Genomic DNA, 27979 nt, shown 5'->3' with positions numbered 1-27979 from the left:
CTACAGTATTCAGCCCTCTAGAGAATCCACCCACCCAGCCTCAGGAGACTTCCAAGGATCGTGCACGAGTCCACTGCAGAAAGAAAAAAAAAAACGAGCGAGGGAAAGAAGCGTCAGGTTCGACGCGTCGAGAAAGGAGAGCGAGGGAGGGAAGCGAGAGCTGGGGAAACGTACGGTAGATCAGGCCAAGGGAAACATTTCACTTGCTCTGGGGGACTATTACGCACGCAACGAAAACAAAGAAGAGGTCAACACGCGCGTCGAATCGAAGACGGAAAACGAAACGAAAACGCCTCGGAGAAACACTCACTCCTTAACCCAATCGATCCTCCTCTCCTTCCCATCCCTCAACACGATCCCCTTCTCATCCCTTCGGATCCCAATCTCCACCCGCTCCGTCGCCAACCAATCGGCCATCTCCCGAACGTAGCCTACTCGGACAGAGGGCACGATCTGAACTTTCCCCAGGCCCCAGCGCCAGAAATCACGCTGTACAGAACGACCAAGAAAGAGACAAGAAAGGGGAGGAAGAAAAGTCAGCTCGATTGAGGTGAAGCAAGCGAGGAAAAAGAGAGGAAACGAAACAGAAACGAAGCGAAGGGGAGAGAGCCGACGAACTCACACAGATCAAAAAGCACTCGCTCTGACTACACTCCCCGTCCTTCCCGCCTCGACTCTTCCTGAACCTCACGGGAGGTACACTCTCCCTCTCCTCTTCATCGTCCTCGTTTTCCTCCTCCTTCTTAACAGCCAGGGCCGCTGGGTGATGGACGAGCTTCCCGTTCGAAGCAGCGGACGTCGAGGTCGAGGGTGCTTTGCGGCGTTTCGGAATCCCTTTTCCAACTTCTAGGAAGGGTCGAGCGTCAAGGACGGCGATTCCGTTCCAGCAGGACTGTGGGACGAAGACAAAACGAAGGGGCGGGGGAGTGAGTGAGGAAAGAGAGATTGAGGAGGGAAGAGGGAGGAAGATCGAACGAACCATGGATTGAAGAGGAAGTCCTTTTTGATAGCGAGCTTTCTCAAGAGGGGAGGAGTGGAAGAGGTTTTTGAGGGAGAACTGCTTGCTGTGTGAAAGGCAAGGCGAAGCAAGAGGGAGGGAAGGCAGAGAGGGAAGGATCAGCAAGTCAGACGCGTTCGAAAAGCCGCGATGTGAAATGGACGAACTGAGGAGCGTAGAAAGTATCTCCTGAGGAATGAGATCGAGCGACCCAGGCGTCGTAGAAGGTTCTGCAGCGGGCAAGAAGAGAAAAGGTCAGCGAACGAGAAAGGAAAGGAGGAGGAGGAACGAGATTGAGACTGACTGCCGAGGTCGATGCCAGAAGCTACCAGGGTAGTAGTAGTTATCCCAAGCGCAGGTGACTCCAGCACTCTCCTCGATGTGGAGATGGACGAGCTCGAGGACGTGAGCGGCGGATGTGTAGACGTCTGGAGAAGAACGAGCAGAAGGAGGAGATCAGCGCCTGTTTCTCGAAGAATTCAATTGAGGAGGCCGACTCACCGTTGAGGAAAACTACAGCTTCCCATCCCTCAGGAGGAGGATACTTCCACAGAGGTTCCAAAGCTGAAGGAGACGGGAACACAAAGAAGAGGGCTGAGCTCGAGCTCATCAAACTCGCCAACGAAAACAATGTAAGAGTGAACTGACCCTCATTCCTCAGCTCAGCAAGAGCTTCGATCCTATTCCTCCACTCCCAGTTCTTTCGAGGCCAGTTGAGGCGAAGGTGAATGTCCTGTGAGGAAGGAAGGACGAAAAAAGGAGACGCGAGTTCGTTCAGCTTCGTTCTCGCTTCCCTCCATCAGTTCGGTCTCGACTCACCTTCCTTTCAACACCCATGTCCAGCAGCATCGGCAACATGATGTCAGCCAAAATATCTGGCGTTCCGTCCGTAGAGGGACCCTGTTCGACGCGAAGGAGGAAGGGGAAAGGGCAGGAAACGTCAGCTCTCCTTTCTTTCCTGCTTTTTGAAGCTGAGACACGACTGACCTCCAGTACTGAAAATACCAGACGCTCAGGACCCAGATAGTGTACGAGGTTGGCTATCGTTGCGAGGAAATCTGGCAGGAGAGGGGCGGTTTGAAAGCTGGAGGAGGGGAGGGGCGGAGCGAGGACGCGAAGGGCGGAGAGCAGAGAGGGAAGGAAGGAAGCAGAGGGGAAGTCGTGTGAGCGGCTCAGGACAGAAGAAGAAAGAGCAGCGACTCACAAATTGGAAGTGATAAGGATCCTTCCTCTAGCGGGCACGACAGCTCTCGTTGAGAGCGTTGTTGAGTTGGAGGAGGAATCGGTTGAGTAGGAGGAAGAGGTGTTGAGCTCGTCGCGGCGCAAGAGAGGAGTCCGGTGCCTGCTGTTGTCGCCTCGGAGGGAGTCGTAGCGATGAACTTGATCTTCCGTGAGCGTGCTGGTATAGACGGTTCCTATGAGCGAGAAATAGAGAGGAAGAAGAGCGAGAAATGAGCTCAGATGGAGGAGGGAAGGAGCGGAAGCTTGTTCGTTACGGAGACCTCCTTCCTTCCTCTCCCATCAGCTTCAAACTGAGCTTGATGGGAGCGAAACTGTGGTGGTGGCATCTACGATCTGAAGGCTACAACCAGCTGTCACGTTCAGTGTGAGAAGATGAACTAACCGTTGTAGATCTGGCCTCTTCCTTCGACAAGCAACCTGAGATCGTCGTCCAGTCTCTCGAGTCTCCGTTTGAACTCCCCTCCCGGATCTCCACCCCAGACGATATCCGTTTTCAGACTCCGAACAGGCGGTAGAGGTAGGATGGCGTTGTTGTGGATGTGGGAGAGGATGAGGAAGATGGAGGTGAGGGCGAAAGCGAAGGCGAGGAGAGCATGGCGTCGAGAAGGAAGTCGGAAGAGGAGGTCGTCCACGAACGGAAGGGGTATAGAGATGGTCACCATTGAAAGAGAGAGAAGGAGCTGAGCCCCAAGCTTCCTATGGAAGGTTCAAGAGAGAGGGATTAGGGGGAAGGAGATGCTGGACGTTTGGAGAGAAGAGGTCGAAAGGACGAAACTGACCTTTCGATCTTCTTCCTTCGGTCTCCAGCGATCTCGTCTACGAGTTTAGAAGTATTGAAGATGATTGTACCCAGATCTAATTTCCAGGACGCAGGGTTGTTTTCCGAGATCAGAAAGATAAAAAAGAAATGGACGAAACCGGGTGGGCTGAATCTCTCGCCCGCGATGAGCTTCCACATGTGGATCCTCTCCCTCCTTCCTCCAACAACCACGACCTCTTCCACGCCTTTACCCCGGCTTTACTCATCGAGCTATGACTCAGACTTGTCTTGTTCGAGGATCCATCAGTGAGCTTCATTTCTTCAACCGAAGGAACGAGAGGAAACTAGTCGAGCAAAACGTTGACCTCTGTCCTCCTTCACCTTCCCTCTCCTCCTTCCCTTTCCTCTCAGACGTCGACGAGTTCTTCCACCTCCCTCATATCGTGAGTTACTTTCCGCACCTTCATCTCCATCTTTCAGGACGCTCAGCTCACCACTTTCCCTCTCGCTTCTTCGTTCCTCGAAGGTCAAGCCGGGCGAGACCATCTCCTCGACTTCCCTCTCTCGACGAGCAGGAGGCAAAGGAGCCAACCAAGCCTGCGCTGTAGCACGCTCAGGAGGACCCGTTGAGCTTGTCGGAGCTGTAGGACAAGATGGAATCTGGGTGAAGGACTTGCTCAAAAGCTACGGAGTCGGAGTCGAAGGAGTCGAGGTCGAGAAGGAAGGAGTGACGGGACGGGCCATCATTCAGCTTGATTCTGAAGGGGAGAACTGTATCAGTGAGTTCGAGAACCTTCCAAAAATAGAACCTAGTGTCTACTGAGCTTGATCTGACAACTTTACGCATTGCTGTCAAAGTCCTCCACGCAGGAACCAACCACTCTCCTCTCCCTCTTCCAACCTCCCTCCCCGGCTCCCCTTCCCCTTCCTACCTCCTCCTCCAAAACGAAATCCCCCTCGCTCAAACAGTTCACTACCTCTCCCTCACAACCAAAACCAAATGCTCAGCAGTCTTCAACCCTAGCCCTATGCTTTCCCCTTGCGAGATCGCCTCGTTCCCCTGGTCGGAAGTCGGGTGGCTAGCCGTGAACGAGGGAGAGATGGAGGAACTGCTCAAGAACCTGGGTCCTGCGCCTGAGAAGAAGAGCACGGGGGATAAGCAGGAGGTGGTGTACGTTGGAGATCTGGAGAAGTTCGGAGGAGCCAAGCACGAGGAGAAGAAGAAGTGGTTGAAGGAGACGTTGGAACCTGCTCTTTTGAAGCTTTCGAGTCATCCTTCGTTCACTTCTACGTCCTCGTCGACATCCCCGAAAATCATACTTACCCTCGGATCAGCAGGATCGCTCGCTCTCCTCCCTCCCTCGCCCTCGTCGTCGTCGTCGTCGCGTCGTTCAACGATCATCTTCACGCCCTGCTCCCCGCTCCAAGGGTCCGTTCGGGACACGACTGGAGCTGGAGATTGCTTCACTGGGTTCTTTGTTGGGAGTTTGATGAAGGGTCAGGAGGAGGAAGAGGAGGTTGGGACGGTAGTGGAGGCGTTGAGGGTCGCGACGCAGGTGAGTTTTGCGAAGACGCGATGAACCGGAGGGAGATATGCGTTTGGTCGATTTGTTGGCTGACTAGCATGCTGTGCTACTGCATTTGTTGCTCTTTTCAGGCTGCTGGGATGTGCTGCGAACGACATGGAGCTCAGGAAGCGGTTCCGACGCTGGGGGAGGTGATGGAACGATTGGCTTCGCTCGCTTAGACTTTTGTGTTACGGTCGCTGAGAGTTGGTAGACAGTAGGATGTGTACTATATATATCCTTCTGACTCTCCACATCTGTGAGACTTGGAGAGAAAGGGTGAGGGAGGAGATCGAAGACGAGTTGCGACGGCTCGAGGAGACCTTCGAGTTGTTGCAGCCAGGGAATACTTGGAGGATGGCTTGAAATTTCGAGAGGCCCAGAACACTTCTACCTAACCTGTTCACGACCTTTGAGTGGAGGAAAATTTGCTCGAAACGAAACCGACCCGGGACGAGGTTGCTTTTCCCTGACGTTTAACCTCCAACTCCCTCCTCCCTCCTCCCTCCTTCCTTCCTTCCCTCCCCTCTCCACTCATCCTCTCTTCTTCATCCACTCGAACCGGCTACCCGCTATCGCCTCTTCTCGGAGATGGCTTCAAAAGATCCTTACCACCATCCGCCTGGGCAAATCTTCGTCTCGAAAGCAGAGAAACAACCACGACCTTCAGCTCCTACTCCTCCTCCTGTCCGATCCCTCCACCCTTCCCTCCCTCTCGATTCGGATCCCAACCCTCGTATAGCAGCCTTCGTAAAGTCTCAGCAGCAACACTCCTCGTTCTACAAGCAGGAAGGACTCGCTCTCTTCGCTGGATGGCTGGAGGATCAACGGTCGAAGGAGGAAGAGGTGGCGAGTGCGTCGTCGAAGAAGACTCCTGGTGGGAAGGGGAAGGAGAGGGAGAGGGAGAAGCCTAGAGCTCCTGGGAACGAAGGGATACGAGCTGTAGATGTGCTGGGTGGGCTGGGAGGAGGAGGAGCGAGCTCGAGTTCAGCTGGTCTTACGGGGAAGGGAGGGGCGAGCTCGGGAGGGAGTCGAGTGAGGATGGCGGACAGGATGAGAGGGAAGGATGGTTCGTCGAAGAAGGCTGCGACGACGACTCCTGCATCCAAGAAGAGGAGGAACGACGACGATGAGGGAGAGGAGTCGGGAGGGAAGCCTGAAGGGAGCGAGGTTGTCCTTACTCGTAGAGAGTCGGAAGGGAGAGCTCTAGGAAAGGAGAAGAAGAAGCTCAACGTCGACCCTTCCTCCTCCTCCTCCAAACGCCTCCCTCCCACTTCGAACCACCGTCCTTCCAAACAACCTACAACCTCCAAACCACTTCTCGCCGAAGCATCCAACTCGGAAGATCGTCCTCGAGATCGAAACGGCAAGAAACGACCTCGTTTGGATCCAGTCGAAGAGGCCGCCCACGACGACGACGACTTTCCTCCCTCTCCAGCTCAACCGCCATCTTCTCCTCCTCCCAAATCCAAAGCCAAATCTTCCAAACCCGCCAAGAACGATCCTCTGCCACCACCACCTCCCAAAGCCTCCTCTTCCAAAGCACCCAAGTCCAAGTCCAAACCCGCTCACGAGCCCTCCTCCTTCAAACCGAAAGGCAAGGAGAACCTCGAAGCTGAAGAAAATGCCGTACGTGCGTCCCAACAACGAAATTCACTTCTTCCCTTGGACAAGGCTCTCTCTTCTCTTCCCGGTCTTCGATCCTCTCAGTCGCTGAACTCTCCTCCTGCGCTCTCCACAGGCCTCGAAGAACGCAAGTCCCGACGTCGAGCCAAAGCGGCGATCGTCAATCCGAAACCAACCCCCGCCGCTGCCTCTTCCTCTGCTTCCTCTTCTGCCGAATCGGACTCGACGACGGACGCAGACTCGAGGAGGAAGACCAGAAGAGTGAGGAAGAGGAAGAGCTCTCGACGTCACCAGGAGGAGGGAGAGGAGGAAGAGAGTGAGAGTGAGGAGGAGGAGGCAGACGCGAGGAAGAGGAGGAAGAAGGAGAAGGGTGGTGGGAAGGACAAGAAGAAGAAGAGGGAGAACAGGGATCTGGGAGCTTCGATTGGGATGGGATTGGGCATCATGGATACGTTCAAGGCTGGGAATTTGGGAGGTGGTCCGTCGCGTCGACTTACGGTCAGTCTTCTTCTTTTTTCCCCTCTCTTCGCACGATCGATAAGCCTCAAGCTGATCGTAGAACTTTATGTCTCCTCTTTACAGCTCAAACGAGAGGTCCCCAAGCCTGGAGTCTTCAACAAGGGTCGTTCGTCGTCGAAGGTCGTCCCGAAAGGCAAGAGGTCGCACGAAGCTGTTGGAGGTTCGTTTCCCTTCTCGTTTTACCATTTTATCTTGCACAGTATCGTCCATCCTGACATCTCGTTCCTCTCTTTCTTCGATCCAGTTCAAGACCTCGTCTTCTCCGAGTCCCGATTCCTCTCTCGACCTCGACCTCCTCTCAACAGCGTTTCCTCCGCCTCAGTCGATCCCGAACCTCAATCTCGCCCTCATCGCTCCTCCAGATCTCGCCACAAGTCACCACCTCCTGCTCCTCCTCCTACCAAGAAGAAACGAACCTCCAAAGTCGTCGAGGACAGCGACGAGATCGAGGCAGACTCCGACAACGATCGACCTATCGAAACGGTCTCCAAGTTCTTCTCCGCCTCGAAGACGAAACCCAAGTCGTCAAAGGAGAAGACAAGGAAGGAACCGGAGAGGAAGAGAGCAGACTACTCTCCTTCCTGGCCCGACGTCGCAGAGGAGGACGGAGAGTCGAAACGAGGCAGCGAGCAGGGACGCTCAAGAAACCCAGCAGCACCCTCCGTCCACAGCATGACTCGACAAGGCAACGCTCGATCCCTCTCCCTCTCTTATCGACAGCCTCCCTCTCACGATGCAGCTTCTACCTCTGAATCCCACCACTCGCAACCTCAAGCTCGACGTCCTTCCTCTCGTCGACCCGCTTCCTCCCATCAGTCCGCACCCAACGCAGCTTCCTCCTCCAAACAACGAACCTCGGCAACTCTTCCCACCTCGCATCAACCAAGTCCTTCTCAGAACCCCGAGGTGGATTCAGTCGACGTCCTCCTCCGAGCTTGCGAGACCGGTCAACTTCCCTCCCCAACTCGAGGAGGTTCCCAGCGACAGGAGAGGCTCGTCTACGACGGAACGAGCTCAGTCGGCTACGTTGAGATCGACGCTGGCGGGAACGGCTCCAACGGAGGTCCTGAGGAGCGGGGAGGACAAGCAGGAGGGAACGACCGTGACGTCTACTCTCGCTCTCGTTCGTTCCAGCAGCCTTCGTCGTACCTCAACGGACTCTCGTACGACCAGCATCTCCACCAGCAGGACCAAGTCCCTTACGATGCAGTTGAGGATGGACTCTCCGAGCTCGGAGCGGAAGCGGACGTCTTTCGCTCGCCAGGTCCCGACTTCAAATCCCAACCCTCGTCGCGTCGACTTCGCCTTCCTTCCCGATTCGACGTCGAGGATCTTCCCTTCGACCAACATCCTCATCCCAACGGTCAAGGCCAACCTTCCAACGAAGAAGATCAGCAGATGGAGGAGGACTTCGACGGCGTCGGATTCGATCCTCCTCTTTTCGTCAACGACGGCCAGTACTCCTCTCCTCCCCAGGCTTCCTCCAGTCGCAACCGAGCTCCCTTCCACCCCTTGAACACTTCTTTCGACGACCATCCACACTCCAACGCTCCTCACCACCAGCAACAAGATCAGTACTTCGTCGTCGACAACGAGGAGGACGATCAGTTCCCTCAGCAACAGCAGCAGACGAGGCACACTCTGCTTTCCGACATCCCCGACGGGGACGAAGAGCAAGAAGAGGAGGAAGGTCGGGGGATGTTCGGTGGGGAGGTGGAGGTTGACCTCAGAGGTCACTGGAGGAGGCATCGGACCTGATCTAGTCTAGTTGCTTCGTTTCGCTTTGGTTCCTCGTCTTTTGTGTTTCAGTTTCTTGCATCTCTTTCTTTTCTTTTTTTCTCGCTGTGTCTTTTTGGGTTTTGTAGTCTGTCGGTTCTCTCTCCCAGAGCTACCTTTTCCTCTCGTTCTGTCTTTCGTCGCGTCGCCGTCTTCCTTCTGTTCTTCTCTCTCTCTCTCTGTTCGAGGCGGTACCTACCTCTCTTTTTGTTATCCTTCTTCTTTTCCTTTCTTTTCTTCCTCTCCCTGTTTGGTTCACCTTCGTCTTCGTCTTCGTTCGAGCTTCGATATCATGCCTGTCGAGTCGTGCGCTCTGGTTTTCTCGTCGTGTTTTTTTTCTTTTCTACCCGTTTTCACGAGCTCGTCACGTCCCACCCTCTTCTTTGTCCATTGCGATTTTCTTTCTTTCTTGACAGACCAAAGAAGAGATTTGAAACCGAGAGCGGATCCTCTACTAACCGTTAGTGTCCTCCTCGACCGACCAACAAAAAGCAAGCAAGCAAGCAAGCAAGGCCTGCCTGGCAATCCTAGGCTAGTATCTCCGGATCCGGATCTACTGAGTCTTGATCTTCTTCCCCGCTACTACTATAGAAACCCATCACAACAACCAAAGGCAAACCGAAAAGTCAGCATCTCGTCGCGTCTCGTCTCTTCCCCGCCCATCCACCCCTCTCTCTCTCTCTCTCCCTCCAGTAGCAAAAAGTAAACCCCGATCACTCACCCTTCCTCCCCCTCCCCATCCCCTTCCCAAACCCAACCACCTCCTCTCTATAACTCCAAACGGTCCTCATCACAAACAACGCCGAGATCAACACGCCCACCAACGCTCTCGCGTCCTCCTTCGACCAGGCCGCCGCGCTGAGGAGGTAGATGGGTTTCGTTGGTGGTGGGAATAAGTACGAACGTTGAGTCTGGTTGTCGTTTTGATCGGAGAAGAAGAGGGAGGAAAGAGGGTAGGTGAAAAGGAAGGAGTGCGTCGAAGGGGAGAAGAAGAGAGGTTGAGGAGAGAGGAGGTAGAGGTAGAGGGTGGTGAAGACTGGCGGGCTGGATGGTTGGATAGGGGAATTTGGGGTGTGAGTTGAGTTGAGTTGAGTTGAGTTGAGTTGAGAGATGGGAGAGGAAAGGAAAGGAGGAAAGGAAAGGAGAGCGACGCGTCGAAAGGGAAATCGGGACGTACATCCAGAAATCTTGAGTCAACCATCCGTAAGGTTTGAATTCGGGAGGGGTTTGGAACTTCCACGAGATGGAGAACATGTTGAAGAGGTTGACGAGGAGACCGCCGCTTTGAAAGAACGGAAGGAAGAACGGGTCAGCTCGCGTCGTCGAGTCCGTTGGCGTCCCTGCAAAGACCTTCCGCAAACCCCAAAGGCCGCTCGTAACGAGAGAAAAAACCCCCAAAATCCCCAAAAACTCACCCATACATCCCAATCCAACTCATCACCACGACCATCCACCAATTCTCTCCCTTTCCCAGCCCCTCCCTCCCCATTAACCCATCGACCACAAACGCACAAAGTCCCAACGTCCTCCCCAACGCATCCAGCGGAGCCATCGCCAGCTCGAACAGCACGTGAGATCGTTTCGGGATCAAACGTTGAAGCGGAGTTTGAGTAACGAGGAGATGGACGGATCCGAAGAGGAGGAGAGGAGTTGGGGAGAGGAGCCACGAGGGCGGAGGGGAGGAAGGGTGGAGGAGGGAGAGCAGGGTTTCGCCTCCGAAGACGAGGGTGAGGATCGTGAGGAGCTGCGGGGTGGTGGGAGGAGGGGAGGGGAAGAAGAAGGGAGGGAGGGTGAGCTCGGGAAGGAGGGATGCGAGATGTTTGGTTTGATGGCGAGGGAAGGAAGGAAGCTCAACGACTACTGAGGAGGTTCGGTTCCGCCGATTCTAAACCGCCGAGATAGTAGATAAAGATCGCCGAGACAAACAAACACTCTTGAGGGTAGATAAAGCTGTGCTGCGCTTTATATCGTCCTCTGCCATCTCCCATCTCCTCCCTCTCTCCATCTCCTCCCTCTCCTCTCCAACCTTCCTCCTGCCCTGCCTCCAAAAAACTCCAGGAAAGCTCACTCACCTCGCTCCCAAACCCTGGCCTCCCCTCCTTCTCCCCTTGATTCACGCCCCTGAAAACCTGATCCAGCACAAAGCTCAACCTCGGAACTCCCAGCACATCCATCCAAGCGAAGCCCAAGATCGGGCTCGGAGAGAGGAGGAGCGTTTGGAGGTGGGAGGAAAGGGAGAGGAGGGAGGACATCCTGGAGAGTAGTAGAGTTGAGGGACGAGGAAGAGAGGAGAGGGGGAAGGGGGTGAGGTGAGGTGATGGTTTGGGAGGGAAGGAAGGAGGTTCACGTCGAGTCGGAGAATTCCATTCGGGACGGACGAGGAGATGATTGTGGGACGAAAGAGGGAAGGAGTCCGAGCTGGGGGTTTGGTTTGGGTTTTTTTTTTGCTTCCGAGTGAAGAATTGGGGCTGCTCCGTTCGGATCAACTTTCTCGTTTGGGGTCAGTCTGATTTGATCCCTTGTCTTCGTCCAACGGACTGTTCTGAAAAGGACGAGCGTCCAACTCGACTCGACTCGACTCCTCTCCCTTCCCCCCATCAGCTCTCAACTCTGAGACATCTCTCGTTCGAAAAGCGGGGGAGAGTGTACGAGTAGTAAAGAAGCATAAGCAAGCGAAAAAAAAAAGAAACCCCCCAAAGAAAGAAGAAAGGAAAAACCTCGACCCAAAGCTCAGGCGAGGGCGAGGCGAGGACGCGTCGTGAACGAAAAAAGAGAGGAAAGAAACGAGTCAAAAACCCAAGCGGTAGAAAGAAAGAAAAAAAAACGTAGCAGGTATGTGTGGTAGTAGTATGTCGAAGAAGAGAAAATCATAAGGTTCGTTTCGGAGGAACGAGGAGGTGGAAGAGGAAGCAAAGGAGGAAGGAACGAGAACGGGAAAGGTTGTGTGCGTGTGCGAGCGAGCGAGCAAAGTTGTCTAGCGAGAGAGGCGTGTTTGGGTCTTAGGCCCAAGAAGACTTGTCCCATTGGGGATCTGGGGGATGGAAAGAGAGGAGAGGAGGAAAGGAGGAAGAGGGTGAGTTTGGCGAGAGAGAGGAGAGAAGGAGGGAGAAGAGACGGGACCTACCCTGCAAAAAGGCACAGAGGACTTTGCTTCCTGTCTGAAACGTTGGAAGGAAGAAAAGGGAAGGGAGAAGGTGGTCAGTTTCGAAGAAGAGGGAGGCGAGGCGGTCAGCTCAACGCGACGAAGAGCTTTGAAGCTCATCTCGTCTCCCAGGTCCGAATCTTCCCCACTCTACCCAGCTCCTACTTTTCACTACCAGCTCGTCTCAACCAAGACCACTCGCTATCCCAGTCCAATCGACATCTCCAGGACATTAAACGGAAAGGAAAAGGGAGCCTCCGACTCACCTGCAACAGAGGATGCCCAGCCACAATCTCCAAGAACCTCTGCAGACCCTCCCTCCTCTGATCGATCACATCCTCGGTGAACCTGTTGGTGAAGACCTTTCCTGGGAGGGGAGGGATGTTGACCTGGAAGACGATGAGCGAAGGAAGCGAGAGGTCAGCGATTCGTTCAGGAGCCTGAGAACGAGCTCGGTTTCGTGGGAGCTAGGTGGAAAGATGGTTGATCGGGATAGGAAAGTAGCGATGTGGAAGAGTGGATGGCGTTGAAGGTCGAGAGAAGGAGTGCAAGATGAAGAGGCGAGAGAAGAGGAGGGAAGGAAGGGAGGAAACGTGAGCCTAACGTACCCTTGTCGACTCCCTCTCCAACGTGTCCCTGAAGGCCTCGAAGTCCGAGTAGCGACGACGAACGATCGAGTGACGAAGTTTGAAGGCTGGGATGTTGGTCTGGTATCGATCAAAAGCAGCGAGAAGGATCAGATCAGCAACGGGCGAGAAGGAAGGAAGGGACAGGGGTGGCAAGGCTTCGTCCGAATGAGAGCTGCACCAGCTCGAGGAGGAATAGAAAGGTAAACGACTCACCATGCATACGATCTCGTAATCAGTGTACTGCTTCCTTCCAACACCTATGGAAAGAAAACGAAGAGAAGGAAAGGTCAGCTCGAGAGGAAAGATGGCTTGGGAGAGGAGGGGGGTTGGGTCCTTCCTCCTTTGGTCTTCAGCTAGAAGAGAGGCTGAACGTACCGTGAGTCTGAGGGTTCCTGACTTCGAGTTCGAGGAAGGATTCCGGAGCTGCGTACATCTCGTCGAACTGAAGGGAGAAAGAAAGAAGAGGAAGAGGGAGGATGGGAAGGTCAGCTTCGGAGGTCGATGCGAACGAGGAGGTGTGGTGGACGGTGGAGAGGGAATCCTAAGGAGACGAGGGGTTCGTAGGTCGATAGAACAGCTCGGCGAGAGTCACTCGTATGCTTCATATCGAGAAGAAAGAGAGGAATAGGCTTGAAACACTCGACGGACGACCTTCCGTCGAGTCAACCGACTCCTTCCCTTCCCTCCCTGCTCCACCCACCCTCTCCCATTTCTCCTCCTTTCATCTCATCCTCAGAACTGTACATCAACGAAAGAAAAACTCACCGTCTGAGCTCTAGTCCCTGGAACTCGAGCGATGTCTCCACTGAAAGCCCTCGCGAAGGGAGAATGCTGAGGAGCAGCTTGGGAAGGAGAGGACGGTCCTTGAGGGAGAGGAGCAGGCATGAAACTCATCGCGACGGGAAAAGTTTCTCTGGTTGTTGATAGGGTTGATGGTGAGGAGAAGAGGTGAGATCTGTGGATTTGGGTTTGGGCGAGATGGTCGTGGTTTGGGAGGAGACGAGGGGAGCTTGAGAGGTCGAGAGATGTTTCAGAGCGGAGTCGAATTCGACTCGTTTCTCTTCGAACCACCAGCATCGATTTTCTCGAGATTTTTATCTGACGAGTAAGCACATATCATCGCTACGTAGAGAAACTAGAGCTGACTTCCCGAACTTTCCTGCTCTGCTCTGCTCTTCTTACAGCTCGAATGGCCCCTCCCCCTCCTCCTCTCGACCTCCATCACCTGCCAACCCTCCTCGCATACGAGATCACCTCCTACGAACCTCGTTTCCGACATGCGATCCTCAACGAAGCTACCCCGTCCTGGGCGGAGAATCCAACATCTTGTAACTCATCAACATGTACAAGATCGACGTTGTTTTGTTCTCTCTCCCGTCCGAAGAAAGAGCGTTGAAAGAAGAAGAGCGTTAGACATAGAAGCCGAGAAAGTCGTTTCGAGAGGGAGGCACTGACGAGAAGTAATAAACGAAGGGTAGCGAGAAAAAGAGCGAAGCCAACCGAAGAAAGAAAAGGAAACGGAAGAGAAGCGACGACGCGACGACCTTCATCGCTCGTCGTCGTCGGCATAGGAATATAATAAAGGAGTCCGAAGATAAAGTCTACCAACGAATTGAAAAGGAAGGGGATGTGCTAGTCCTCGTCCGAAGCCTCCAACTCCCTCATCTCAGCGAGACGACGACGCATGGCCTTCTCGGTTTTGGTTGGAGGGACTGGAAGGAAGAGAGTGCAGAGTCAGCACGGCTTGATCTCCTTAACTTCGAGCAAAACATGTGGGAGTAAGACGTACCTCTCCTCGAGATAGCAGCGGCAAACTGGAAACAGAAACATACGGTCAGCCTCGAATTCGGAACCAAGTCGAGACGCGTGTTCGAAAAACTCACCAAGGCGCACAACCCTCCGAACCTCAAGACCCAAGCCGTTCCACTCGACTCTTCGCTGTCTCCTCCTCCTCCAGAGACGAAGTCGTCGCTTCCAGGAGGAGGGATCTGATCTCCAGGTCGTCCAGCGGAGGCAACAGCTTTGAAGATGAACGAGGAGATAATGGCGACCTGCGAAAGCGAACGAGCAACGATCAGTTTCGAACATCAGGGAGAGAAAGTGAGAGGAGGTCCTTGAACTCACCACAAACTGAGGGAATACGATCGCCAAGTTGTGCACTCCAAGCACCGTTCCACCAGCAACAGGCCCGCTGCTCTCGCTCTTCATCCTGTCCTCTCCCTCGTCGTCGAGCTCCGTCGTATCGACCATCGAATGTCTCCTCTTGAGCAGGTTGGTCCTCTCGTTGGCTCCGATAGCATCCATGCTCGTCTGGCGTCGGCTGTCGATCCCAGCAGCCCACATCCTTCCTGGCGTGGAAGCCGCTCGAGCGTGCAGGCCTGGAGGTCGAGTGACGGGAGGAGGGTGCTGATGGAAGACGTGCGAGGAGGTGGGAGGCTCGGCGGCGTGGATGAGAGCTCGTTCTTGCATTTCTTTGAGGTACTGTGAAGGGCGGAAAGACAAGGAAGGTGAGCGTTTGTAGAGGAGGAAGAGGTGAAGACGCGTCGAGCGGGCTGACCTCCATCAACAGCGAGAAAGGGACCCAAGCGGCGACGGCCCAGCAAGCTCCTACGGCTGCGACGATGACGGTAGATTGCCAGACGGTTTTGACGAAGAAGGTAAGGAACCTGAATAGAATCGAACGAGAAGAGGTTCAGAGAGAGGTTCGAGGAGCGGGAGCGACGAGTCGGAGCTCACATCAAGAACGAGAAGAGCAGAAGAGCTGCCGTCCAGATGTTTCTCAACATGAAAGGCACTGTGAACGATAGATAACACATATCAGTTTTGAGCTCCTGGAGTCGGCGAAGACGAAGGTAAACGAGACTCACTCGTGGGCAATCTGAGCTCCTTGGAATCCCTCTTCGCCTCAGCCTTCCACTCGGAAACGAGCTCCTTGATCCTCTTGAACTCTCGCTCCTCGTCGCTCAGATCCTCGTCCTCCTCAAGAAGGTCAGGAGCAAGCAGACGTCGATCTCGGTCGGCGAGGTAAGGGAGAACCGTTCCAGCGACGACGGCGACTGGAAAGGAAGAAGGAGGTTCGAAGCATCAGGACGAGATTCGAGGAGCGACGAGAAGATAAAAAGAAGACCTACCGATCGAATAGATCAACATAGCAAGGGATCCAGCTTGAGCTGCTTCGTCCTTGGTAGCGTGTGGTCGAGAAGCTCGCATGACCTCGGAGACCCTGGAGGGACGAGAGAGACGAACGGTCAGGACTGCGAGGACACGCACAAGGTGCGAGAGGGTTGAGCGTACCACTGGGTACCAAAGAAGAGGAAAGGGAACCTGGAGCAGAAACACAGAATCGGATCAGTCAAAACGCTCGAATCGAAGCGAAGGGTCGACACGCGTCGGTCGTTTTCACTCACCAAGACATGAACGCAAAGAGCTGAACATAGCAGACCCTTCGAATAGGCCGAGGAAGATGCAAAATCGAGTTGTAGATGTTGGAGGTGATGTCTCGAAGTCGGCTGATCTCCCACAAAGCACAGACAAGAGTTCAGTCTTCCGAACTCGAGGTCGCGTCGTTTTCGAGGGAAAGGAAAGGGAGCGACGGCTTACCCAGTTCGAACTCCAAACTCCTTCTCTCTCTCAATCTCGATAGTCGTCCAACAAGTTACCCAGACCGATCCAGCGAGGAGGAACATTATGATCACGCAGAGCTTCCTGAAGTTTCCTCCTCCCAGCCATGAGAGGACGGCGAAGCTGGAGAGGTCGATGAAACCGAGGGTGAATCCGACGATGTTTCCGAGGTGGGACATTCGACCGATCCAGGCGTTTCCTTCGTTGAGCTGTTCGGCGGGAGTGACGTCGAGGAGGAGATTTCGCATCGAGGCTTGCTGTTACGGGCGAAGGCAGGAGGGAGATCAGCGACTGAAAGAGGTAAGAGGTCTGGCTGATCGACGAACAAGAGCGTTGACGGCAAAGTCGAGACCTGCAGATAGATTAGAGAAAGACGGGCAGATGCGTGAGCACATGCAGTTCGAGAAGCCGAGACGAGAGACGTTGAAAGGACTCACCGTAAAACGCAACGACGGCTGTTCCAATCGACCAACCCTTCGCACAGTTCTTCCACTTGGGATCCCATTCCCCCTCTCCGACACCTCGAAGATCAGCGGCGATATGTCCGATGGGACGAGCGAAGGCGAGAGCGAGGAACGACAGGATCATGATTCCGGTTGAGAGGGCAATCCTGCATAAGGAGAGCGAGGAGATTAGATCGAGAGCTTTGCGAGCACACTACAGCAAAAGATTCGACTTACCAGTACCGACGACGGAATCGGGAAGTAGAAGCGTCAGAGATGGCACCTGTTTGAGACAAGAGAGAAAGGAACGGTCAGCATGAGACGCGCCGTGAAGAAGAGATCAAACGAAGGACGAACCGATGAGAGGTTGAGTGATGAGACCACTGAGAGGTCCAGCGAGCCAAACCAGAGCCGTGGCCGACTCGGGGAGACCGAGATCCTGAGACGAGAGAAGAACGGAGAGCGCGTCAGTCGAGAAAGAAGACGGGGCGAAGGAGAGATCGCACTTACGATAAGCTCGATGCTTCCGAATCTGATGAAACGGAGAATAAGTCAGTCATCCAAAGCATGATAGAACTGAGCCAGTGTCTGAAGCGTACCCCATCTCCAAGCACCAAGCGACTGGAAGGATGGTAGAAGAAGAGGGAGGAAAGAGGTGAGCTCTCGAATCAGCCTCGGACTCGTCTGCCAATAAATTCCTCGAGGTTTAAACTCACTCTGAGCTCCTAGCATACCCATAGTCATGCAGATCTGTCCGTTCGAGCAATAAAGAGCATCACAAAAGTCAGGCGAAGTTGCTAACGTCGTTCGTGCTGAGCCTCCCGAGGTTGCTTCGAGCCCCTCTCGGCCGCTTCCCTCGCTCCTAGAGCCGTTCTTCGAGCTGTTTCTGGACGCTCTACTGGCCAGAATGTACCCCAGCTGGTTCAAGGACGAAAGAGCGACCGTTGGTCGGAAGAGAGAGTATAGAAACGTCGTCTTGCTCGAGAAAGAGAAGATCGACCTCCCTCCCTTCTGCTGACCTCCTCCTCCTCCTTTGCTTCCATCGCTCGTCCCTCACGTATGCAGAAGACATCACCACACGAGAGCATATAGACCGACTCACCAAATCCCACTGAGTCATCCTCCTCTCTCCCTTCTTCTCATCCATAACTTCCCTCCTCGCTCTCTCTTCCCCTCCTTCCTCCTCATCTCCTCCTCCCGCCGCCGTTCCGTTCGCTCTCGCCTGACTCTGGCTCTCCTCTACGCTCCAGAGATGCCAGCCGTTCTTCCTATCGCCTCTCTCGGGTTCCTTGCCCTTGTTGGCTCTTCGAACGGAGGCTAAGGAGGTGTAGGTGTGCGAGGAAGGAGATCCTCCGACGGAGAAAGGCGACGATGGAGGATCGCCCCGAGTGGGAGTCGAAGGAGAAGAGGGAGAGCTGTTGTGAAGGATGGATTTCCGTTTGGGAGTGGTAGGAGAGGGGCTGGTAGTGGTGTCGATAGTGGGGGTCATTCGTAGAAACGGTTGGTGGTGGTTTGAAGGGACGAAGGAGAAAGAGAGGAACGCAGAGGGCGTCGGGGCTTTCCTTCATTCGACGCGTCGTCGTCATCGTTTAATATATATTCAGACAAAAAATCACTCCAACGAGAGTCTAGTTGATGAGATCAGCTTCTACTCATGTTCCTTGTCTGTCGAAAAATGATGCTGAGGCTCCTTAAGGAGGAAGGAAGAACGAGCTCAACTTCAGCTCGTCCTTTCGAGAGTTCTGTTTCCTTCCTTCCCTCAAACGAGGACCCACTCTCTCCCTACACCTTTCTCATAATGGCCACTACCGGAGGATCCCTGCCTTCGTCAACGCCAACCTTCGTTCTTCTCACTGCTCCTCTCGTAGAACTCCTGCTCGCTCTCCTCGACGACTCTCTCGCCCTCGACCTCCCTCCAGATCTGCGAGCTTCCCTCCTTCTTCCTCTGCAGCCCGTCCTTCTATCACCATCAACCGACGGATCGGTCAAACCTAGAGATCCTGAGATATCGTACGATCTGGTACGGAAAACAGGGAACTGGTGTACTTCAGTTGAAGGGAAGGAAGAGCTCAAGAAGAAGGGACTGGGTGAGCTCAACTCTCTTTTCCCTTCCTTCCTCTCGTTCTCTTCCCTCGTCCTGACCACCTTCCTATATCGATCGTAGATCCCTCGTCCTACCACCCTCATGCTCTCCTCTCAATCACTCGTACCACCCTCCCTCAAGGCCTCCGCTTGCCTCCCATCTCCTCCTCCAACCCCGTCACCTCCAAACCCTCCCCTTACCTCCCTCCGTCCTCCGCTCCCAAACTTGAGAAATCAGTCGGACAGGAGATGTCCATGGGCGTAGGGAGGGAAGTGTCGGCCATCCTGAACGTTGGGTTCTCAGCTGGAGGAGTAGCGGGCGGGGTTTGGTGGTTGGGAACGAAGAGTTACGTTGGCTGGAGTGTTGAGAAGGTCAGTTCTACAAGACCTTTTGTTTCTTGACCTTTACACGATCTGGGATAGGGCAGCAAGGACGTAGCTTCTTACTCGTCCCAGATCCACGACTGCTGCACGATTCTTCACTCTCCCAGAGCTCATCGGACCTGACCTCCCTTTCTTCTCCCAAACAAAACAGACCACCGTCCTCTCTCTCCTCGCCTTCTTCTTCATCGTCGGAGTCGAAACCACCCTCTACGCTATCTACTTTTCCAAACTCACGAAGCACAGGGAGGCCGAAGCGAAGGCGAAAGCCAAGTGGATGGCAGGAGGATTGACGGTCGTTCCGTTGGACGAGCAGGTGCTGCTGGACGAGAAGATCGCGGCTTCTGGTGCTGACGAGAGTTTACTGGTGGAGGAAAAGAACGAGTTGGAGGAAGAGGTGGCGCAAGTGAGCGAGGTCGTGGTTGAGGCTCCCAAGGGGAAGGGGAAGAGCGGGAGGGAGAAGGTCGGGAGGAGGGAAGGGCTGAGGAGCAGGACTGCTGCTGGAGGGGCTGTTGCTGGAGTGGAGAAGGATTGATGCGGTCCTAGTTGATCAATCTCTCGGTGGAGCTGGTTAGCTTCTCCTCTAGAGACGAACTGCCGAAGGAAAGAGGCAAAAACGCGTCAAAAGAAACGCGTCAAATCTCACTGATCTTTTTCACTCTCTCACTCTCCCTTCTTCCCAAAACCTTCAAATTTACTCCGGAAAAAAAAACTCCCTGCGTCTCATGTCTCCTCCCTCTATCCCTAACAATTTAATCTCCAAGCAAATTCTCCTAAAATCAAGACCTCGCTTCGCCTCCCCGTGTGCTGCGATCTTGAAACGTCATTCAGCTCCTCTTCCTCCTTCCTTTCGTTCTTTCCCTCCTACCCACATCAGTCTCTAAACTCGACTTACCCTCTCACACACACACACACACACACACACACACCACTCAACTACTTTACTCTCAATATGCGAGGCTCTGGTGAGTTAGGGTTCAACTCGAGGGATGAAACGAGAGGGAGAAGAGACATGGCAGGACGTCGAAGCTGACCTCCTTCTCCTTCCTCTTTCTTGCTTCTGTTCGCTGTGCAGACATCGTTCTCGTTCTGGTTGCGATCCTCTTTCCTCCTGCTGCCGCGGCTATGATCACGGGGTGCTCTTGTGGTGAGTACAGTGGTGTTTGGGGGGCCGGAAAGGGCAAGGATCGAAGAGGGATGAGGCTGACCGTTTCCCGTTCTTCTGCATATCGCCTGTTCTCTACAGACCTTCTCATAAACATCCTTCTGACGTGTCTGGGATATTTCCCAGGCCATATTCACGCTTTCTGGCTCATTTACAAGCAGATGAAGGTGCGCTTCGGTAGGGAAGGGGGAGGAAGGAGAATCAGGGACGTCGACGCTGACCTTCCGCGTCTTTTGTCGCGTTCGTTCTCTTTTTCTCCAGGCCGAGGAGCTCTACGGACAAGGAGGCTACGTCTACATCGGAAGCGGAGAGTACGAGGTATGTTTGGATCCGTCTCAGTTCGAAGACGAGCAAGCAGAACTGACCGACACGCGTCGCCTTGTCTTTCTCCAGCCCGCCGGAAATCTCCCTCAGACTGCTCCTCCCCAGGCCAACTACGGATCTACCCACCGAGGGTAAGATGGAGGAGACGAGGAGAAGGAGATCTGTAGTAGCGGTCGAAGATATTATCATGCCGTTGTTTATTTGTTGATCTCGAGAGAGACGTCCCTGAGGCGAACTCGTTTCGCTTTGTGCTCTTCAACTGCATCTCCCTCCCTTTCTTCAACTCTCTAGCAAGAGAGTCTACCGATGGCTCCGTCTCAGAAACAGTCTCCTGATCTACTGTAAGTATAGACTCGTTCTGAGCTGCTGAAGGGAGGATGAGAGAGTTGCCAGCGTGGAGATGTCGAGGTCACCCCTGACTCTCCTTCCCTTCCCTTTCTCTCCTTCTTCTACAGCTTCGCCGCTTTCAATCAAGACTTCTCGTGAGTTCAGTCTCCTTATTCGTAATCCCAGCTCCCTGACTGACCCACTCTCGGATCTCTAGGTGCATCTCTGTGGGAACGAAGAAGGGATACACGATCCTCAATTGCGAACCCTTTGGGAAGGTCCACTCGAAGAGTGAGCTCGATCTTCGTTCCTATACATCTTCCTCAAGCTTAGCGGCTGATCTGTATCTGAGTTTATACCTCTCCAGATGAGGGAGCTATCGGTATCGTCGAGATGCTCTTCTGCACGTCGCTCGTAGCTTTGGTGGGAGCAGCAGATCAACCGAAGGAGTCTCCCCGTCGACTTCACATCGTCAACACCAAGGTCAGTTCTCTAGCTTCTTCTCTCGATCTATAACAGGTGGAAACAACAGGGATACTCTTAAGCTGACTTCCGAACCTCTTCTTCGATGGAAAACAGCGACAATCGACCATCTGCGAGCTACTCTTCCCAACGTCCATCCTCGGAGTCAAGCTCAACCGCAAGAGGATGATTGTCGTTCTCGAGGAGGAGATCTATATCTACGACGTCAGCACCATGAAGCTCCTGCATACCATCGAGACCAACGTCAACCCGAATGGTGAGTCTTGGGCTGCTTCATCGCTGGATTGATGGAGAAGGGTCGAAGCGCGAGCTGAACTCTCCTTCCCTGCCTTCATCCCTCCTTCCTCTTCCTCAGCCGTCTGTGCCCTCTCGCCATCCTCCGAGAACTCCTACCTCGCCTACCCATCCCCAATCCCATCCCCCACATCTCCTCTTTCCACTTCAACCCAACCACCACCTCAACCAGCAGCAGCTCCAGGAGACGTCCTCCTCTTCGACACCCTCACCCTCTCCGCTTCCAACGTGATTCAAGCCCACAAATCCCCAGTCGCTTTCCTCTCCCTCAACTCCACAGGAACCCTCCTCGCTACCTGCTCGGACAAGGGGACCGTCATCCGAGTCTTCTCAGTGCCAGGAGCGGACAAGATCGCTCAGTTCCGGAGAGGAAGCTACCCAGCCAAGATCTTCTCCCTCAACTTCAACCTCATGAGCACCCTCCTCGCCGTTTCGAGCGACTCGGATACCATTCACATCTTCAAACTCTCTCCGAACTCGTCGTCGTCGGCTTCGTCCAAAGGATACTCGAACGGAGGAGGAGGAGGATCGTCGTCGTCGGAAGTCCCAGGATCTCCCTCGTCCATCGCGTCGTCGCAACCTCCGTCGTACGGATACGAGGCGCTTCTTCCGTCAGGGAAACCTTCGTCGTCGTCGGCTGCGAACTCGGCAGCAGCTAGCTTGAGGAGAAGGAGCATGCACTTGACGAGGAATCTTGCTGGGAGCGTGGGAGGTTATCTTCCGTCGGGGATCACAGAGATGTGGGAGCCTCAGAGGGATTTCGCTCATGTGAAGCTGAGGAGTGGAGGGACTAGATGTGTAGTGGCGATGAGTGGGTGAGTGCACAAGGTTCTCTTCTACTCGAAGGGATGTGGTGAGGGTTTTGGAACGAAGTCGACGCGCGAGAGCTGACCTCGTCTCGCCGCATCACATGCTCTTCGTTTATAGCACAACACCTCAAGTCTTCGTGATCTCTTCAACGGGTCTTTTCCACGCTTACAACATCGATCTCGAACACGGAGGAGAGTGCGTTTTGATGAAGGAGTTTGCGTGAGTTTCCATTTCTTCTTCTCGATCTCTCTTTTGCCCTCTGCTTCCATCGTTGACTGACCCCTTCCTTCTTCTCCTCCCATCCACTCAAGTCTAATAACCAACGACGACTCGGACAACGGAGATCTCTAGCTCGAACGGCCCAAACGAACGAACGAACGACCTCACGAAAACCGACGCGACTTCAACCTCCGCTCTCCCTTAGTTTCTTCTCTCTCTCTCTCTCTCCCTTCTCTCTCTCTCTTCCTCTATGTACGACCTCTTACCCGCTTGCGTTGGCGACCCTTTTGTAGTGCTTATCCCATCTTTCTTTCTTCTCTCTTCTCTACATCTCTTCCTCGCAAGCGGAGGCTTTTTCTTGGGTCTCGTGTCGGGCGACCCCTTTCTTCGCTTCCCTCCAAACCCTCACCTTCTTCTCTTCCTTTCTTCCCAAAACAGAAACGATGTCGAAAACTCTACGACGCTGGTCTTCCTTCCCTGATCCTGGACCTCTTACGCCTGAGGGAGAGAATCAAGCTGGATGGCTCAACCGACTCGAGCGGGAGCATACGACGAGGGAGCTCTTCGAGGGCAGGAGGAGGAAGGAAGATGGGGAAGAGGGAGGGGAGGAGGAGGAGAAGGAGGAAGCTGAGGAGGGAGGAGTGATGGGTGGGTCTACGGATGAGGATGCTGAGGAGGGAGAAAAGTTGGTGGGGAATCTGAACGAGAGTCGTGAGTCCTCATCTTCATCTTCCTCTTCCTTGGAGGTTTGGTGGTTTGGTCTCGTTCGAGGCTCACTCTCTCCTTCCTTCTCTCCTTCTCTTCTTTGCAGAAGCTTCCTTCGTCCCTGCTCTCGAGACCCAACCCTCCTCGACGGACGACGATCTCGACATCCATCAAACCTCCACTCTTCCTCATCGAGCTCCCCTCTCACGAAAGGCTCCTCGACCTCAGTCTCGAGACCTCCCTCTTCTCCCTCCTCCCCTTCACCCAGCTCCTCCTCCTCCTCCAGCCAACAGCACCTCACCAACGGGAGCCACAGGAAACGTCCATCACCCTCATCCTCCACCTCAATCTTCGAGCATCGCATACGGATCCATGGTCCCAAACAACAGCAGCAGCAACACCATGACCGCTTCACCTACCACTCCTCGACGACGAATGACCTCCGTGGACTTGTCCACTCCTGCGTCTCCCATCAGAACCGTCTACGAACCTATCGGAGGAGATGCTATTCGACTGGGAGACTCAAACCCTCTTCAGGCGAAGGACGATCACGATGGAGAGGAGGAGGGGAGGGACGAGATGGGAGATGCGAGGATGATGAACGCGGGAGGATTGGGAGGGAGGAACTATACTGAGAATGCAATCAGTCGAGATGGGAGTGTTATGACGTTTCATGATCGAGGGACGGGTTCCATCAGAGGGGTCGGAGGTCTTCAGGACGTGAGTTTCGCTCTCTTCTTTTCTTCTCTCTCACCTTCTTTCGAAGACTGACCCCCTCCCGTTTCTTCCTGCTCTTCCCTCTTCCTTCTGCTTCCTTGCGACTTTCACAGCTCGGTGCTCATCAGTCCTCTCATCATCACAACCTCAACCAAACCTACCCTCAAGCCTTCCTCTCTTCCAACCTTCCTGATCTCAGCCGAACCTCAGCTTCTTCACCCACCGCCTACCCCATCGGAGCCTCAGCGATCCAGAAGGATCTCGATCACTCTCTCCGAGCTCTACTCGATCAAGGCGAGCATCGATCCTCCTTTCGTCGACGCGTCTTTGTTCGTCGGGTGACTGACGCGTCGTTCTTCTCTCCTTTTTCGATTAGATGTCTTTCTGGAGATGCTCAGAGATCCTCTCGGCCGACATCGATTCCGAATCTACCTCCGCTCGGTTGGAAGGGAGGCTCTGCTAGATATGTGGTGAGTTCTATGAACTCGAGACGACATGAACGACGAACCGACTCGACTCCGTTTTCCTCAGGTGGGATGCCGATGTCTACCAAAAGCTAGTCAAGATGGTCAAGACAGGTGCTTTGGCGATGAACGGTGAGTCTTTCAGCTCTTCGTCGAACGAGAGAAGGGGTGTGAGAGGGGACCAAACGAGACGAGGGAAGAGAACTGATCGTCCGCCTCCGTTCCTTTCCTGCTTCCACCAGACGCCTATCTGACTCGAGGCTCACCTGCTGAGATATCTGGAATGCCAAGTCAGCTCTCGCTCGAGGTCATGGGGAACTTGCAGCAGGTTCGCTCTCTACCTCTTCCTTTTTCTTCGAACGGGTCGCGTCGAAACTCACTCCCTTTCTTCTTTTTTCTTCGCAGACTCAAATCTTCTCTCCCTTCACCAAAGTTCAAGATCATCTTCTCGAGACCCTCTATCAGAACGATTTCCAAGTCGTGAGTCTCCGTCGTCCTGAGCACAAGTCGAAGACGCGACTGACCTCGATGCTCGTCCTCGTTTCTTCAGTTCATCCGTCGAAAGCTTATCGAGCACTCTCAAGTTCGCCTCGGAAGCCTCGGACAGACTGATGGGATCGGAGAGGTCTTCGTCATCACCAACCCTCGATTGAGAGATCATCCCATCGTTTCCGTGAGCGAAGCGTTCTGCACGATGACGGGTGAGCTAAAATTCTCACCGCTTCTCTCTGTCTTCGATCTCGCTGACGCTGAAACTCTCTTTCGATCTCCTACTCTCAGGATACTCGGCTCCAGCCATCGTCGGACGAAACTGCAGGTTCCTTCAAGGACCTGGCACCGCTCCCGCTTCCGTTCAACGACTTCGAGATGCTCTGAACGAGGGAGAGGAGATCACCGAGTTGTTGTTGAACTACACCAGAACTGGAGTCCCTTTCTGGTGAGTTTCCTGAGGCGAGCGAGCGTCTCTGTCCCTTCAACGTCCCTCGAGCTGACCTCGTTTCCTTTTCCTCTCTTCTTGCTCAGGAACCTTCTCTGCATGATTCCTCTCCGATCTGCCTCAGGCTCGCTCGTCTACTTCATCGGCGGTCAGGTGAGATCGCCTCGTTCTCAAAGGATGGTCGACGCGTCTCGTTTGCTGATTCTCGACCCTCCTCCTTTCTCCTCAGATCAACGTCACAGGCTCCATCTCCAATACCTCTCGACTCTCCTTCCTCGTCGGTGGCGAAGCCTCGTCCTCTCTCGCTGAAGGCTCATCCAAGCTCAACCCTCTCGAGTTCTCTCCCACCGTCAAGAAGCTCAGCCCTCACCTCGCTCGAAACCCTTCAGTCGCCGCGCCCGAATACGAACACCTCGCGGCTGGGTCCGTCGCTGCTAGGAAGCTCGGTGCTGGATCAGTCGACGATAGCGAGCTTTCTTCAACGGGTCAAGAGCTCGGTGGATTCGGAGAATCGCTTCAGAGCAGGACTTTGACTGCGTCTCGTCCTCCAACCTCCTGGAACGCCAACGGTCACACGATCGGAGGAGGAACCGGCAAGAGGTTTGGGAAGCTACTGAGTAGGCTTAAGAGTCAGAGGACAAGGGTTTCGGAGAAGGAAGATCAGGTGAGGAGCCTCGTTCGAAAGACGACGCGTCGTCCGTTTCTGACTCGATTCCTTCCTTCCGTCGTCTCTCACAGCTTCTCATGGGTGCCGAGAACGATATGTCTATCGAAGTCGGACCTTTGGATTCTCAGATCGGTGAGTCTGGCTCGATCGGGAAGAGGAGAAAAGCAAAGAGGACTGAACTCGTCTCTCGTTTCTCCAGACTACTTTTCCAACACCTACAACAAGGTCCTCGTCCTTCGACCCAAGAACCAAGAGATCGTCTTCGTCACTCATCATCTTCTTCACTACCTTGGTTCGTTTTTTCTTGCTCGTCTTCGTCCCTCGTCGTCGAACCGAACCTGACTTCGCTTCGTCCCTCTCTTCTCCAGGACTCCCAACTCTCTCGTCCAAGGCCGTCTTCTCCTCCTCGCTCATTCACATGGAGTGAGTCTAATACTTTTCCTTCTCGATGTACTCGTTACCGATCCTGATCCCTCTCTCTCTCTTTGTTTTCTTCAGCCTGGTCGAGCTCATCGATTGCGGCGAGAAAGACGCGACGAAGCGAGTGCGAGCGTTTATCAAGCTCGCCATCAGGAAGGGAAGTCCTCTCACCGTCACCTGCGGAGTCAAAATTCTCCCTGGTTCCAAGTGGTCGTTGACGGGAGGAAGAGGAGTGTCGGCAGGCGAGGTCGGGCTGAAGAGGACGCAACTTCGCCTCACTCCCTGCGTCGACAGAGATGGAAGTGTTTCGGCCTACATCGCTCTCTTCTCGGTGAGTTCCCCGAGCCTATCCCATTTCCCGTCTCTCTCTCTCTCTCTCTCTCTTCGTCACTGACTCTCTCTCGTTGGCTCCTCCTTGTAGTAATCGTTCTCCTTCGACCGCGTCGACCCATTCTCGGAATCTCTCGCCCGATTCTGTCATCTCTCTCCAATCGTCTATTTTCCTGCCTTACGCTCTAGTTTAACTCGTCCACCCCAGTCTTCTTGAACATGCAATCCTTTTGTTTTTCGCTTCTGTTCGTCCGCGGGAAGCTGCAAGACTCGACCCGAAAACTCCGAGCGGAAGCGGGAAGGAGAGAAGCGGAGGAAGGCAACCTGCAGCCTGGCCCTCCAGCCTACCTTCCAACAACCATCAACTGGGACCAGCTATGTCTTCGCCGATCTCTATCGCTTCCTCCTCGTCTTCAACCTCGATCCCTGCTTCCTCCTCCTTGTCATCCTCCTCCTCGTCGATGTCGTGGGATCGAATCCTCAGTCCGTTCCACTCCGGTACACACGAATGCGATACGACATCGAATCGAATCGACTCGGACGGTTTCCTCTCCTCCCTCCCTTCAAGTCAGAGGAGAAGCAGCTTCACCTTCGAGTTCAAAAGTGAGTATGCTCTTCTTCTGTCGAACTGAAGAACAAACCAAAAACTGACTCGAACTCTCTTGTAGAACCCGTATCCTTCGCCTCGACCTCTCCCCCCTCCTCCTCGACCTCCCTCCTCTCTCGTCTCCTTCAGCAACCTCAGCTTCACCCTCATCCTCATCCTCAACCCCAACCTCAGCCTCAGCAGCATATACCTACACTTCCTCCCACTGAAGTCCTCGTTGTCGCTCCTATCTCCTCTAAACGGACGCACTCCTTTGATCGTGAGTTCAGCTCCCTCTGACTCGAACGTGGGCTGAAACGAAGCTGATAAGGACCTCGCTCTTCCCTCCACAGCCTCTCAGGACCCTCGACTCTTAGCGATATTCCACTAAGGAGCTCTCAAGCTAGGCTGCTCCGGGTACTGCTGTAGGAACCGCTTGGGGCAGTGGTAGCAAGGGACGAGGGAGGGAGAGGAGGTTGTTTGGTCGAGCTCGGTCGTCACGTCGTCTCTCTTCTCTCTCTTGCTCTCCTCTTGCTCGCATATACTCACTCATCTCCTAGGATCCATATCCTGTAACCATAGTCTAGTAGCCTCCCTTTCCTTTCCCCAACCCTTTCTGTTTCGATCCATCTTTGGCTTCTTCGACGTTCCCTCCCCTTCTTGCCCTCTTTGCTTTTCCTTCTCAGCCCTGTACTGTACCGCTTCTTCCGCTTTTAGCATTTCATCTCGCATCTATACCCAGTCTCAC

At 54.1% G+C, this 27979-nt stretch overlaps 11 protein-coding genes across 11 annotated transcripts; 7 read left to right on the top strand and 4 right to left on the bottom strand.

Moving 5' to 3' along the window:
• Window positions 1-9: 9 nt before the first annotated feature.
• On the bottom strand, window positions 10-2901 carry BDY24DRAFT_413723 (glycosyltransferase family 69 protein; the record flags this gene model as incomplete). The annotated part of the gene is made up of 13 exons (XM_076643213.1): window positions 10-73; window positions 175-216; window positions 311-489; window positions 623-892; window positions 980-1064; window positions 1165-1227; window positions 1302-1425; window positions 1499-1561; window positions 1646-1730; window positions 1817-1897; window positions 1985-2081; window positions 2202-2412; window positions 2622-2901. 13 exons carry the CDS (start codon window positions 2899-2901, stop codon window positions 10-12), a joined length of 1644 nt encoding a protein of 547 aa, XP_076498200.1.
• Window positions 2902-3215: 314 nt separating this feature from the next.
• Window positions 3216-5120, top strand: RBK1 (putative ribokinase). The gene is made up of 5 exons (XM_076639674.1): window positions 3216-3305; window positions 3411-3442; window positions 3526-3778; window positions 3858-4555; window positions 4657-5120. The coding sequence occupies exons 1-5, from the start codon at window positions 3272-3274 to the stop codon at window positions 4744-4746; spliced, it is 1107 nt and encodes a 368-aa protein (XP_076498199.1). The 5' UTR covers window positions 3216-3271; the 3' UTR covers window positions 4747-5120.
• Window positions 5121-5155: 35 nt separating this feature from the next.
• BDY24DRAFT_413721 (uncharacterized protein) lies at window positions 5156-8467 on the top strand (the record flags this gene model as incomplete). The annotated part of the gene is made up of 4 exons (XM_076643212.1): window positions 5156-6197; window positions 6306-6688; window positions 6773-6869; window positions 6954-8467. The coding sequence occupies 4 exons, from the start codon at window positions 5156-5158 to the stop codon at window positions 8465-8467; spliced, it is 3036 nt and encodes a 1011-aa protein (XP_076498198.1).
• A 285-nt stretch (window positions 8468-8752) lies between these two features.
• BDY24DRAFT_281056 (uncharacterized protein) lies at window positions 8753-11216 on the bottom strand. The gene is made up of 5 exons (XM_076636973.1): window positions 10558-11216; window positions 9901-10229; window positions 9663-9767; window positions 9207-9529; window positions 8753-9070 (listed from the first exon to the last, which is right to left on the bottom strand). Exons 1-5 carry the CDS (start codon window positions 10735-10737, stop codon window positions 9039-9041), a joined length of 969 nt encoding a protein of 322 aa, XP_076498197.1. The 5' UTR covers window positions 10738-11216; the 3' UTR covers window positions 8753-9038.
• BDY24DRAFT_383485 (sorting nexin-3) lies at window positions 11122-13280 on the bottom strand. Its single transcript, XM_076639673.1, has 7 exons — window positions 13022-13280; window positions 12632-12698; window positions 12470-12513; window positions 12236-12334; window positions 11894-12016; window positions 11610-11643; window positions 11122-11516 (listed from the first exon to the last, which is right to left on the bottom strand). The coding sequence occupies exons 1-7, from the start codon at window positions 13148-13150 to the stop codon at window positions 11485-11487; spliced, it is 528 nt and encodes a 175-aa protein (XP_076498196.1). The 5' UTR covers window positions 13151-13280; the 3' UTR covers window positions 11122-11484.
• A 381-nt stretch (window positions 13281-13661) lies between these two features.
• On the bottom strand, window positions 13662-17832 carry BDY24DRAFT_383482 (major facilitator superfamily domain-containing protein). The gene is made up of 19 exons (XM_076639672.1): window positions 17423-17832; window positions 17037-17070; window positions 16920-16941; window positions 16831-16852; window positions 16678-16759; window positions 16558-16603; window positions 16315-16487; window positions 16204-16229; window positions 15857-16134; window positions 15664-15765; window positions 15551-15580; window positions 15388-15479; window positions 15124-15312; window positions 14993-15050; window positions 14814-14922; window positions 14381-14737; window positions 14140-14307; window positions 14046-14070; window positions 13662-13968 (listed from the first exon to the last, which is right to left on the bottom strand). Exons 1-19 carry the CDS (start codon window positions 17807-17809, stop codon window positions 13889-13891), a joined length of 2280 nt encoding a protein of 759 aa, XP_076498195.1. The 5' UTR covers window positions 17810-17832; the 3' UTR covers window positions 13662-13888.
• Window positions 17833-18084: 252 nt separating this feature from the next.
• Window positions 18085-19337, top strand: BDY24DRAFT_383478 (uncharacterized protein). Its single transcript, XM_076639671.1, has 3 exons — window positions 18085-18407; window positions 18485-18774; window positions 18938-19337. Exons 1-3 carry the CDS (start codon window positions 18119-18121, stop codon window positions 19316-19318), a joined length of 960 nt encoding a protein of 319 aa, XP_076498194.1. The 5' UTR covers window positions 18085-18118; the 3' UTR covers window positions 19319-19337.
• Window positions 19338-19683: 346 nt separating this feature from the next.
• On the top strand, window positions 19684-20475 carry BDY24DRAFT_383476 (YqaE/Pmp3 family membrane protein). The gene is made up of 5 exons (XM_076639670.1): window positions 19684-19748; window positions 19859-19930; window positions 20030-20115; window positions 20210-20266; window positions 20342-20475. Exons 1-5 carry the CDS (start codon window positions 19736-19738, stop codon window positions 20405-20407), a joined length of 294 nt encoding a protein of 97 aa, XP_076498193.1. The 5' UTR covers window positions 19684-19735; the 3' UTR covers window positions 20408-20475.
• Window positions 20476-20578: 103 nt separating this feature from the next.
• BDY24DRAFT_406426 (WD40-repeat-containing domain protein) lies at window positions 20579-22409 on the top strand (the record flags this gene model as incomplete). Its single annotated transcript, XM_076642707.1, has 7 exons — window positions 20579-20613; window positions 20728-20754; window positions 20817-20890; window positions 20967-21082; window positions 21179-21338; window positions 21438-22191; window positions 22304-22409. The coding sequence occupies 7 exons, from the start codon at window positions 20579-20581 to the stop codon at window positions 22407-22409; spliced, it is 1272 nt and encodes a 423-aa protein (XP_076498192.1).
• A 964-nt stretch (window positions 22410-23373) lies between these two features.
• Window positions 23374-27014, top strand: BDY24DRAFT_360264 (uncharacterized protein). The gene is made up of 15 exons (XM_076637860.1): window positions 23374-23830; window positions 23941-24121; window positions 24204-24297; window positions 24359-24423; window positions 24534-24619; window positions 24697-24771; window positions 24842-24992; window positions 25072-25228; window positions 25315-25381; window positions 25458-25892; window positions 25967-26027; window positions 26095-26187; window positions 26264-26318; window positions 26394-26646; window positions 26737-27014. The coding sequence occupies exons 1-15, from the start codon at window positions 23483-23485 to the stop codon at window positions 26737-26739; spliced, it is 2124 nt and encodes a 707-aa protein (XP_076498191.1). The 5' UTR covers window positions 23374-23482; the 3' UTR covers window positions 26740-27014.
• BDY24DRAFT_280806 (uncharacterized protein) lies at window positions 26415-27694 on the top strand. Its single transcript, XM_076636972.1, has 4 exons — window positions 26415-26646; window positions 26737-27248; window positions 27314-27511; window positions 27585-27694. The coding sequence occupies exons 2-4, from the start codon at window positions 26865-26867 to the stop codon at window positions 27606-27608; spliced, it is 606 nt and encodes a 201-aa protein (XP_076498190.1). The 5' UTR covers window positions 26415-26646; window positions 26737-26864; the 3' UTR covers window positions 27609-27694.
• Window positions 27695-27979: the final 285 nt, after the last annotated feature.

The sequence above is a fragment of the Mrakia frigida genome (assembly GCF_051309035.1).
Source record: "Mrakia frigida strain ATCC 22029 unplaced genomic scaffold BDY24scaffold_9, whole genome shotgun sequence".
Lineage (NCBI taxonomy): Eukaryota > Fungi > Basidiomycota > Tremellomycetes > Cystofilobasidiales > Mrakiaceae > Mrakia > Mrakia frigida.
This window is presented reverse-complemented; position numbering and strand designations above follow the sequence as displayed.

What these genes read in the sequence shown, in the direction of transcription:
- BDY24DRAFT_383478 (XM_076639671.1), top strand. Translation starts at nt 18,119, where the DNA reads ATGGCCACTACCGGAGGATCCCTGCCTTCGTCAACGCCAACCTTCGTT. An exon ending in GCTCAAGAAGAAGGGACTGG is followed by an intron (nt 18,408 to 18,484) that starts GTGAGCTCAACT and finishes TATCGATCGTAG; the next exon opens with ATCCCTCGTCCTACCACCCT. An exon ending in TTGGCTGGAGTGTTGAGAAG is followed by an intron (nt 18,775 to 18,937) that starts GTCAGTTCTACA and finishes CAAACAAAACAG; the next exon opens with ACCACCGTCCTCTCTCTCCT.
- BDY24DRAFT_280806 (XM_076636972.1), top strand. Translation starts at nt 26,865, where the DNA reads ATGCAATCCTTTTGTTTTTCGCTTCTGTTCGTCCGCGGGAAGCTGCAA. An exon ending in CTTCACCTTCGAGTTCAAAA is followed by an intron (nt 27,249 to 27,313) that starts GTGAGTATGCTC and finishes ACTCTCTTGTAG; the next exon opens with AACCCGTATCCTTCGCCTCG. An exon ending in ACGGACGCACTCCTTTGATC is followed by an intron (nt 27,512 to 27,584) that starts GTGAGTTCAGCT and finishes TTCCCTCCACAG; the next exon opens with CCTCTCAGGACCCTCGACTC.
- BDY24DRAFT_383476 (XM_076639670.1), top strand. An exon ending in GATCACGGGGTGCTCTTGTG is followed by an intron (nt 19,931 to 20,029) that starts GTGAGTACAGTG and finishes TGTTCTCTACAG; the next exon opens with ACCTTCTCATAAACATCCTT. An exon ending in TCGGAAGCGGAGAGTACGAG is followed by an intron (nt 20,267 to 20,341) that starts GTATGTTTGGAT and finishes GTCTTTCTCCAG; the next exon opens with CCCGCCGGAAATCTCCCTCA.
- BDY24DRAFT_383485 (XM_076639673.1), bottom strand. Translation starts at nt 13,150, where the DNA reads ATGAGTTTCATGCCTGCTCCTCTCCCTCAAGGACCGTCCTCTCCTTCC. An exon ending in CAGGAACCCTCAGACTCACG is followed by an intron (nt 12,514 to 12,631) that starts GTACGTTCAGCC and finishes TTCTTTCCATAG; the next exon opens with GTGTTGGAAGGAAGCAGTAC. An exon ending in CTGGGCATCCTCTGTTGCAG is followed by an intron (nt 11,644 to 11,893) that starts GTGAGTCGGAGG and finishes CCAACGTTTCAG; the next exon opens with ACAGGAAGCAAAGTCCTCTG.
- BDY24DRAFT_360264 (XM_076637860.1), top strand. Translation starts at nt 23,483, where the DNA reads ATGGTCCCAAACAACAGCAGCAGCAACACCATGACCGCTTCACCTACC. An exon ending in GGGTCGGAGGTCTTCAGGAC is followed by an intron (nt 23,831 to 23,940) that starts GTGAGTTTCGCT and finishes CGACTTTCACAG; the next exon opens with CTCGGTGCTCATCAGTCCTC. An exon ending in TCATCTTCTTCACTACCTTG is followed by an intron (nt 26,188 to 26,263) that starts GTTCGTTTTTTC and finishes TCTCTTCTCCAG; the next exon opens with GACTCCCAACTCTCTCGTCC.
- RBK1 (XM_076639674.1), top strand. Translation starts at nt 3,272, where the DNA reads ATGACTCAGACTTGTCTTGTTCGAGGATCCATCA. An exon ending in TCTTCCACCTCCCTCATATC is followed by an intron (nt 3,443 to 3,525) that starts GTGAGTTACTTT and finishes CGTTCCTCGAAG; the next exon opens with GTCAAGCCGGGCGAGACCAT. An exon ending in TGAAGGGGAGAACTGTATCA is followed by an intron (nt 3,779 to 3,857) that starts GTGAGTTCGAGA and finishes TTGCTGTCAAAG; the next exon opens with TCCTCCACGCAGGAACCAAC.
- BDY24DRAFT_281056 (XM_076636973.1), bottom strand. Translation starts at nt 10,737, where the DNA reads ATGTCCTCCCTCCTCTCCCTTTCCTCCCACCTCCAAACGCTCCTCCTC. An exon ending in GGCCAGGGTTTGGGAGCGAG is followed by an intron (nt 10,230 to 10,557) that starts GTGAGTGAGCTT and finishes ACCACCCCGCAG; the next exon opens with CTCCTCACGATCCTCACCCT. An exon ending in AGTTGGATTGGGATGTATGG is followed by an intron (nt 9,768 to 9,900) that starts GTGAGTTTTTGG and finishes GTTCTTTCAAAG; the next exon opens with CGGCGGTCTCCTCGTCAACC.
- BDY24DRAFT_383482 (XM_076639672.1), bottom strand. Translation starts at nt 17,809, where the DNA reads ATGACCCCCACTATCGACACCACTACCAGCCCCTCTCCTACCACTCCC. An exon ending in TCGTATTCCCTCAGTTTGTG is followed by an intron (nt 14,308 to 14,380) that starts GTGAGTTCAAGG and finishes TCGCTTTCGCAG; the next exon opens with GTCGCCATTATCTCCTCGTT. An exon ending in TCGGAGGGTTGTGCGCCTTG is followed by an intron (nt 14,071 to 14,139) that starts GTGAGTTTTTCG and finishes TTCTGTTTCCAG; the next exon opens with TTTGCCGCTGCTATCTCGAG.